At 44.6% G+C, this 9,890-nt stretch overlaps 1 protein-coding gene across 2 annotated transcripts; it reads right to left on the bottom strand.

The window, feature by feature from the left end:
- Positions 1 to 360: 360 nt before the first annotated feature.
- Positions 361 to 8,559, bottom strand: LOC149305963 (GTP-binding protein RAD-like). Of its 2 annotated transcripts, none has more exons than XM_089540089.1 (5): positions 8,455 to 8,559; positions 6,043 to 6,442; positions 3,022 to 3,095; positions 1,864 to 2,068; positions 361 to 1,242 (listed from the first exon to the last, which is right to left on the bottom strand). In XM_089540089.1, exons 2-5 carry the CDS (start codon positions 6,428 to 6,430, stop codon positions 965 to 967), a joined length of 945 nt encoding a protein of 314 aa, XP_089396215.1. In that variant the 5' UTR covers positions 6,431 to 6,442; positions 8,455 to 8,559; the 3' UTR covers positions 361 to 964. The 2 variants fall into 2 exon arrangements, with proteins under 2 accessions (XP_089396215.1, XP_089396216.1); XM_089540090.1 differs by having other exon boundaries at positions 6,121 to 6,442.
- Between the last annotated feature and the right edge of the window lie 1,331 nt (positions 8,560 to 9,890).

Here is a 9,890-nt window from a genome sequence, read left to right as displayed (position 1 = left end):
GCCTTACTATGAAATGCCATGGAAGAGTTGCTTATGACTAGGTCCATCTGGACGCAGAGCCAGAAACATATCATGACACCATGCGCCATCTGGAGTGGCGTGCGGCATCAGGGCACCCTGGGGGGGCATAGTCGGGCATGCGTTGTCAGGACGCTATGCCCCAACTGTGCCCCCAGGCCAGCTTTTTAGACGGGGCCTGAGCCTATAGTGTTCAGCTTGTAGAATTTCAGAATAAACTACAATGGGCACGTAGCAAAAACCACTGGCTGACCTAGTGTTTTTACAGTAGGAAAGGGGGAGAGGAAAAAACCACAACTACCTATTAAAATAATCAGAAATACTTTATTATAAAATCTGTATGTAAACAAGTAACAAATTAAACAGTTAATGAAAGTGCAAATTAACTTCAAAAATAATATTCATTTTATGCATTTCTTTCACTTATCCAAATGTACCTTGAATGGCATCCCTCCTGCCCACATTTAGTTTTTAAAAGATCATTTTAATATATATAGATATATATATACCAAAGAGAGGAAAGTGTACGAGCCTGCGTACAAGTATTCAAGTTTTGCTCTGCAAAGGAGACATGTTTCTGGTGATGCTTTCCCCCCATATTTTGTCCATCATCCATTCTGGTCCTTCATTCTTCCTGATGTCCGGTTGGACAGCTAGCCAATATACACAGTGAAAATGTAGGCATACAAAGCTGCTGAATTTGAAATTAGTTCAGTCGCTTGCACACTTATGAAGCTTATAAACCAATGAAGACACAGTCAGCTTATTTCCAAGGCTTGATTTGAGGAATCGTAAGGCATGAAGGAGATTTTTTTTTCTCCCGCTGTGTTCAAAGTCCTTTCCCCAACCCTCCCCACTTCGCTCATAAAAGTCACAACCCAAACAAATTCACATTCACAACCCAAACAAATTCACACACAGCATTTGGCCTCGCTGAGAAACATTTTTAAAGCACTGACAAGTCATGGCAAGACTTGGACTTGGCCTTAAATGCCATTTTCTTATTGTTCTTTGCAACAATTCTCCCCAGGAATCGTTTTGCCTTCTTGCTGATGCTCTCCCTCCTTTTTGTATTGGCCATCCTTCGAGCATTGTCTTCTTTACTGTCTTTGCGTAGCCGGATTTGCCGGACGATACCTTCAAACAGGTCCTTGACGTTGTGATGCAAAGCAGCTGAGGTCTCAATGAATTTACAGTCAAAGACGACAGCACAGGCTCGTCCCTCTGAAGGACAGAAGGAGGACATGAGAGTAAGTACATTATAGAGGCTGAGCACAATGCAGTTTCTGGGCCCACATATTAATATGAACCTAAGTTAAGAGCCAAAAGTAATCAGTTTGCTCAAGGTTTCAAATGAATCAAACTAGTCCAGTATCCTGCTTTTTCCAGTGGCCAGCCAAACGCCTTCTGAAAGCCCATAGGCATAGCTTTTCCCTGATTACCTCCCCGGCCTTTGCTGGCAACTCTTTGGTAAGCTGCCTCGAACCATGGAGGTTCTACTTTGCCAAAATCAAAATCACAGAACAAGGCAGCAGCAGTGACGCATGCCCCAAGTCCGCCCCCAGGCTGGCATGGCATCGTGTGCTGCTCCACATGGCGCACAGTGTCACAGTCTACATGATGCAGCACCAAAGGAGGATGGAAAAGCCATGCGCTGGTGGCTATGGTGCCCTTTCCAAGGTGCAAAAAGGAGCTGCTTTTTGTGGCTCCTTTTTGCACCGCGGAAAGCAGAGATCAGGGCCACGGCATATAGTTGCCATGGCTCTGATCTGGTGATAAAAATCCTATAAACGGCAATACAGATTTGCCCAACCTTTGAGTTTACACCTCAATAACTTCTCTTACCATCTACAGAGACTTCCCGTGATCGGACCAGATCACTTTTATTTCCAACTAGGATGATAGGGATATCTTCTGTTTGCCTTGCTCTTCGCAGCTGAATTCTCAGCTCGGAAGCCTTCTCAAAGCTAACTTTGTCTGTCACTGAGTACACAATAATGTAAGCATCCCCCATTTTCATACAGTGGTTCTGGAGCCATTGGCTATCATCCTAAAGTGAAAAAGAGGAATAAAGAACATTATATACTCTTGACTTTTGAATGTTCCATTTTTAAAAGAAGAGTGTTTTTCCAATCCTTGCACTGCTGTTTTCCTTTGCTGTTAGTTTTATTCTGACACTCTTTTAATTTCTTCTGGATTTTATGGGATGTTTTATTGCTCAGAATAGCATATGCTAAATAAAATGTGTTTGTCTTCAAGTCCAACCCCATGCTATGCAGGAGTTCAGAACTAGTGAAGGCTCTAATGTCAAAACTCTATGCAAAAACTGGTTATCTGAGTGTGATACAAGGGATAACAACAACAACAACAACAACAACAACAAAACAAGTATCATTGAAGAATCAGAACAGAGGTACCAAAACCAAAAGTTTATATATTAGTGAGGTAAAGTTTTGACCACATAACTGATTACTATAAATATTCTTTATACTTTGAGGAAGACTCTTTTGGCTGAAATGAATATTACCCAGGTAATTATAATGTTATTATTTCATATGTTGTATGTGTTTTGTATCATATACATGTTTTGATTTTAGCGTTCTATATGTTGTACATGTTTTAATACATTATTCTATTCATAAAATTCCATTTGCTTTTGGTTTTGGCATTTCTGGTGTTTTTTTTTCTCTTTTGTGATATAAGGGATAAGCAAATAGAAATATGAAAGAAGCCATGAAAAGGCAAGGACACATCAATGCCAGTCTTTCATCCTATGTCTTCAGCCCTGAGCTTGGAAAAGTTAATTTTTGGAATACCAATTGTAAGAGTACTTCAGCTAGCATGGCTAACATGTTCTTTAAATTAACTTTTCTAAACTTGGCGAGAAGACAGCAACAGTCAAAGCCTATATTTCATCAAGTATTTACCAACGAATGTACACATTTTGGATTATATGATGGGATATTATAGATATAAAACATTTTAAAGGACTGTACACCTTACCTGCTCCCATATGTCAAACACCACCAGAGAGGCTTCTTCACCATCCACTATAACGGATCTGTCATATGTATTGCCTACAAAGAAAATTAAAGCAACATGAATATAAGGAACAGGAATTTATTGTGGCCCTCATTGTGGCATTTATTGTAAAGTATGCAAAGGAGTTGCAATTAATATGGAGAACGTTAGTCCCTAATCCAACTTTGGTTAAGATGCAGTGCCATCTGAAACATGTTGAGAATAAAGATGACCAGGTAACTGGGCACAAGATAAGGTCCTTAGAGAGGATAACTATGTCTTGAAAATTGCGAGATTCACATGAAAGCATATATATTTAAGGCTGAGGTGCAGGATCCATCCCACCATTATATAAAGTGGGGCAACTGTTGGGTCCAGCTGAGCATGCTGCCCCATTGGCAATATTAAAGTCAGATTCAAATGGCTGTTTAGTCTAGAACTGGAAAGAGAGGTGCCACCTTGTCCTTTGTACCACGCAACCAAATGTCCTAGGACAGCTCTTATAAGGTGCCAAGGCAAACAAAATCTAAAATATATCAGCTTGATGCGGTTATTAAACTGAACCCCTGAACCAATGAGAGGCAGAGATGGAAGCCCTAATCTTGTCCCTGAACAAAGCAGCAGCTGCTCTCCTTGTATCGACTCCAATTATGTTCCCTTCCCAAATTTACTGTCGTACAAACAGTGCCAGTACAACCGTTGACAGAAAAAGACATAGGAGGAAAGTAACACAAGGGACACTTTTAGAAATTATTTTCTTGACTTAGGTTTCATGGAGGGAGGCTGATTATTCAATACCTGGGTGATACAAAAACATCGCCCCATGATTTCTGACACTTTAATTCAACAAATAAAAAGCAAGTATCCTCCAGTTTGCTAAGAATATATATACCTATGATCTTTGTAGCAATGGTCAGACGAGTGAGGATTTTAGCCTGAACAAGTCACAGTGGTTTGTGTATTCATAAAGGAACCAGAATTCCCAAAGAGTCTCTAAAGGTTTTTTTTAGCTTTTTAACTTTTTTTAATGCCATACATACTAGGTCATGCCTTACTTAGGGTTAAATCTAAGTTAAACCTTAAGGACCCCCCCATGGAATTTGTTCCATGGATGCTCAAGTCCCATTAAATACAATGGCATAGTAAAATAGTGTCTCTTACATAAAATAGAAAATCAAGGTTTGCTATTTACTATTTGGAATTTGTACCTTTTTAAAAAATATTTTCAAGCAGTGGATGCTTGAATCCGTGGTTAAAAAATCCGTGGATAAGCTTGCACATGTTTGTGATATCAGGTTAGTTTTGATAAAGGTATTGCCCAGTGGCTTATTTTGTATAGAGCATAAATCTATCCATGGCTCCCAGTGATGATGATGGTGGCTATGTTTCACTTCTGAGTTCAAAGATCAGCTGTGGAGGATGGTCACAGAAGCTACTGCTTCCTCGCTTGGCTTCTGAGATTCCCAGGCTCATGATTTAGTGTCCCAGTGTGGGAAACAAAATCCTAAAACAGATGGGATCTTCTTGAAAGAACTTGGGACACCAAGCTTGGGGATAAAAATAATTTTAGACTATACATAAGATATAGAGTTACCAGCTTTTCAAAATAGCAATAAGAAACATGCAGGATTGAAAATCAGGAAGTAACTATTAAAAAGCTTGTCTCCCATCTAAATACAAAATGAACATATTGATTTCAGTTCACTTAGTCATGTATTTCTCTGTAAATCTAATACACAGCCCACATTCTGAAATTACACAATGCACACATTTCTCTTTATGGAGGGCCTCAACCTCCAAAAGAAATTGATATCTTGTTCAATCTATATAAAAGGAAAAGCTTTCCATCCTCCCAAACAGGAGTCCTCTCTTACAATAAGGGAACCCTACCAGGCTTACAGAGCCAACGCAGCCTAATGGTTTCAGTACTGGACTAGAAAACTGAGACACCATGGTTCAAATCTCCATTTGGCCATGGAAACCCACTGGGTAGCTATGGACAAGTCACACTCTCTCAGCCTCAGTAAGACATAAGCCCTCTGAACAAATCTTGTCAAGAAAACGCATGATAGTTTTGGCTTAAGAGTTACCATAAGATAGAATTGACTTAAAGACACACAACAACCAGCTCTATAAAGGGACAAGTTATCTGGCCCTCAAATCAGGGACATCTTATGTGTGATACTCCAAGAAAAGTAATTTTTCCAGCAACGTTGTTGTAACTTTTCCAAAAATGTGTGCTTAAATGACACCCCACTACCTAGCTCTGTGTGATAATGGTTTGAGTGTTGGACTATGACTGTCAACAACAGAGTTCAAATCCTGGCTCAGCCATGGCAACCACTGGGAAATAAACCAGAGTTTGCATCCCAGACTTAAGTCTGGGTGACCCTGAGCAAGTCACACCCTCTCACCCACAGAGGATGGCAAACGCACTGAAGAAGCTTGCCAAGAAAACTCTGAAATGACTTGGAGGCGCACAACAACAAACCTAGCCCTGTGTGAGAGCCAGCATCGTATGGTGGTTTGAACATTGGACGGGTTGCCTCTTCCTCTGGAGAGCAGGGCTCAAATCCTGGCTTGGCCATGGAAACCCACTGGGTGAGTTTAGGTAAGTCACACAGTCTCAACCACAGAGGATGGCGATGGCTGACCTCTGTGAAGAAACTGGGCAAGAAAACCCCTTAGGGTCTCCAGATGTCAAAAATGGCTTGGAGGCACACAATGAACCTAGCCCTGTGTAAGAGCCTGTGTGGCATAGCAGTTTAAGTGTTGGACTGTGACTCTGGAGGTTTGCCCATGGCAACCCACTGGGTGACCAAGTGCAAGTCACACTCTCTCGGCCTCAGAGGATGGCAAGGGCAGCTCCACTGTGAAGAAAACTGCCAAGAAAACCCCATGATAGGGTCGCCTTAGGGTCAAAGGCACCCAACAAGGACAAAGCTAGACACACACAAACACCAAGCCCTCTCCCCAGTCAGCTGCACCTCAGGCCTCACTCACCGGCCTCTTCGGCCTCGGGACAGTCCTCAACACCTCCGAAGATCCGTGCCAGACTGGTCTTGCCCACGCCGTGCTCACCCAGGAGGATGACTTTGTAGAGGAGACGGCTCTCGGAGTCACTTCCAGAGGAGATGACTGAGTCGGAGGAGTCTGAGGTCCAGCCTGGACGGGTTGCCTCTTCCTCTCCATCTTCTCCCACTGGGTTGTAGGAGGTGCAGCGAAGGAGATGAGCCGCACGAGGAGAAGGTGGCAGTGAAGCCCGGAGCTCCCGCTCATCCACTGGCATGCTCCGGCGGTGGAGTGGCTGTGGTGGAGGGTGGGCTGCAAAGGGCATGCTCCCCCGACGCTGATCTAGGCCCCGCGCTCGGACGCCCCGGTTCAGGGTCATTGGGAATGGTACCTAAAAGGGGGGAAAGGAGAGAGTGTTCACATGAGATGCCACAGAGCCAAAACCCAAAGCTGAACCAGGAAGACACAAGTTCGGGATCCAAGGGTTGGCTAGATTGGAGCCTGTCCAGAGTTCTGCCTGGAGGTGCCCCATGGTGTGGGGTGGGGGGAAAGCCTAATGGGTGCATATGCCCCCTTTTAGGTACCAACTCCCTGGCACCTCCAGGCAGAGCCCTGAAAAGGCTCCAATCCAGTCCAACTCTCTTCTGCCCTTTGCAGTGGTGTCATTAGGGGAATGCAGGGATTGTGGACCACACCAGACGACATCCTAAAGGAAGGGTGACATGACTGCTCCTCAAACATCTGCATTTGGGCAGAAACAGCTGCGATATTCGCCTGTGTCCCACGAAAAAGCTGAAGCTAAAAATTTACTGTTGATTTTTTTAAAAAATGAGAAATTTTTAAAGCATTTTCTTTAAAAGCGTCACATTTTACCAAACTTTCACTTCAAGCACCAACTAACCCCAGGAGATCCAACGAACCCATGGAGCTGGTTGCAGAGACCTGGGTGGAACCAAATTGAGCCCAAATAAGTCAGATCCAGCCCAACTCACTTCTCAACACACACACACATACTCTGTGGGGCATCGCCACACAGAAGACAGTATGGGTTCAGATCCAGCTCAGCAAACTCGAGCCCGTCTCACTGGATGGGCTCAGATTGAGCCCAACTAAGCAGATCCAGTCTGGCTCACTTCCCCCCCACACACACACAAACACAAACACACATGCACACACACACCCAGTGGGGCACTGCCATGCAGAGGACCAGATTGCCTCAAATCAAGCCCAACTAACCCATGGGGCTGGGTCTAGAGCCTTGGACAGGATCAGATCCAGTCCAACTGACTTGAGCCCAATGAGCTGCGGTCGAGCCCAACTACATCAGATCCAAAGATATAGCCATGTTAGTCTGTACAATCTGTATGTAGATGGATCTTGTAGCACCTTTGAGACTAACTGAAAGAAAGAAATTGGAAGCATGAGCTTTCCTAGACTTCATTCTACTTCCTCAGATGTATTTGGTGGAGTGGCAAGCCAGGGACAGAGCCTTTGGTGTGTGGGGATGTCAATGCAAATTCCTTTGTGTATGGTATTGAAGTGGCAAGCCCAGTCTTAACTACGGTCATTTGTCATAAGTCAGATCCAGTCCAACTAATTTCTCCAACCACTCCGCATACACACACACAATCCCATGGGACACTGCCATGCAGAGTCCAGGGTGGCTCAAATCCAGCCCAACTAACCCATGGGGTCTGGACAGGATCAGATCCAGCCCAACTCACTCCGATCGAGCCTAAATGACACCTCCACCTGGTGGGGCACTGCCATGCAGATGGAGCTCAACTAATTTAAGCCCAGCTAACTGGAGGGGCTCGCATTTTGCCCAACTATCCCATGGGACTGGGGATAAAGTCCTGGATGGCATCGGATCCAGTCCAAATAAGTCAGATCCAACCCAGATAAGTCAGATCCAGCTCAAATAAGTCTCAGATAACAAATAAGTCCCAGATCCAGCCCAAATAACTCTCAGATCCAGATCTTGCCCAAATAAGAAGTCAAGATCCTGCTCAAAGAAGTCAGATCCTGCCCAAATAAGATCCAGCCCAAATAAGTCTCAAATCCAAACCAAATAAGTCAGATAACAAATAAGTCCCAGATCCAGCCCAAAGAAGTCAGATCCTGTCCAAAGAAGTCTCAGATCCAGTCCAAATAAGTCAGATCCAGACCAAAGAAATTTCAGACCCAGCCCAAGTAACTTCTCCCCGCTGCCCCCTTGCAGAGCTCTGGAGAGAGGCTCAGATCCAGCCCAAGTAAACCTTGGGGCACTGCCATGCAGAGAGCCCTGGACCGGATCAGACCCAGCCCAACTCACTCAGACCCAGCCAGCACACAACTAACACAACACACACACAGAGTCCCACTCGGTCCCAGACCCACTGAGCATCCCAAAGGCGCCCTTACCTGCTGGGAGAAGAGGATGCGAGTCAGGAGGATGCTTCTGGCAGGGGCTCTTGCAAAGCCCTAGTGCCTGTCTTTCTTCTTCTCGCCTTGCAACACACCGGAGCGCTCCACTGAGCAAACTGGGTTTTCCAACCGCTCCGGCTGGTTTTTATAGAGCTCCGACCAGTCCGGGTCCGCCCGGCATTGTGACGTCACAGGAGCAATCACCCAATCAGGTTCTGAATTGGTATTCCGGCGGTAGGAACGTTCTTCTTACCTCCTTCCCCCTCCCTCTCCCTTAGAAAGGAGGAGGAAGAGGGGCTAAACAGGGTTAGTCACCGTCTGCATCTGCACTGCAGTCATAATCCGCTTTAAAACCGCTTGAACTGCCATGGCTCCGTGAGATGGAATGCCCAGATTTCCATAGCATTGAGCCATGGCAGTTAAAGTGGTGTCAAACTGGATTATTTCTGCAGTGCAGATACAGCCACTTTCCTCTTTTGAGCCCCATGGAAAAATTCTTCCTCGTGGAAGAATTCCCAACTCTTTGGCTGCATCCATACTGCAGAAATAATCCAGTTTGGAAAGTGCTTTAACTACTGCCATGGCTCAGTGCTAAGGAATCCTGGGGCTGAGGGTAAGGTGCAAGGTCTCACCAGACTATATTTCCCAGCATTCCATAGCATTAGGCCATGGGACTTAAAGCGGCATCAAACTGGATTGTTTCTGCAGTGCAGATGTAGCCTTGGTCAAGATGGATGGAAAGAAAGTTCTAGTGCTGGAAAGACTTCTGAGATGATACAGAATTCTGCCAGTGGTTTACCTTTGGAGGTTTCTTGTTGTGTGCCTTCCAACTCATGGCCACCTTTTCAAGGGTCTTTTTCATGGCAGTTTTCTTCAGAGGCAAGGTGACCAGGTGTCCTCCTTTTCCAGGACATGTTTCGGCCTCCTGCCCAGGAGGAATTCCAAAATGCCCTCCATTTTGAGCAGGACTAAGAAGCATGGATTTATATTCCCATGAGTGTTTTTAGTTTGCAGCAGTGGTGTCCCTAGGGTTGGTGTCACCTGGTGCTGTCACTCCTGGTGTCACACACACACACCCCATTGACCTCCTCTTCCCATTTCACACCCTACAGAATCCTTACTCATGCTTTTTCGCACCAGTCTTACTCATCAGCCGTCATTCCCATATATGCCACTCAATGGCATGCCAACCGTTGCGACAGAAAAAACGAGCCCAATCAAAATTATCCCTTCAAATCACAATATCATGCACACAACCTAAATGTGTTTACGTATGAATAGTGAAGATTTGGTTATGTTTGACGTATTTTTAAAGAAAATTTTAAAAGAATATTTTTTTAAAAATCAAAAATTTAATTTTTAAATTTTAATTTAAAAAATTGGGGGGTCCCTTCTCCTCCCACTGAGCTTCATCTGACTCCCACCATCTCTTA

This window comes from Sceloporus occidentalis, unplaced genomic scaffold (genome assembly GCF_023333645.1).
Source record: "Sceloporus occidentalis isolate IW3139 unplaced genomic scaffold, rSceOcc1.0.p SCAF_10, whole genome shotgun sequence".
Taxonomy (NCBI): Eukaryota; Metazoa; Chordata; class Lepidosauria; order Squamata; family Phrynosomatidae; genus Sceloporus; species Sceloporus occidentalis.
The sequence above is the reverse complement of the archived record's forward strand: the minus strand, read 5'-3'. Positions and strand labels throughout refer to the sequence as shown.

Coding starts and splice junctions, on each gene's coding strand:
- LOC149305963 (XM_089540089.1), bottom strand. CDS start 6,430: ATGACCCTGAACCGGGGCGTCCGAGCGCGGGGCCTAGATCAGCGTCGG. Junction 3,096..6,042: donor TCCCGAGGCCGAAGAGGCCG/GTGAGTGAGGCC, acceptor TTTTCTTTGTAG/GCAATACATATGACAGATCC. Junction 1,243..1,863: donor ACGGGAAGTCTCTGTAGATG/GTAAGAGAAGTT, acceptor TCTGTCCTTCAG/AGGGACGAGCCTGTGCTGTC.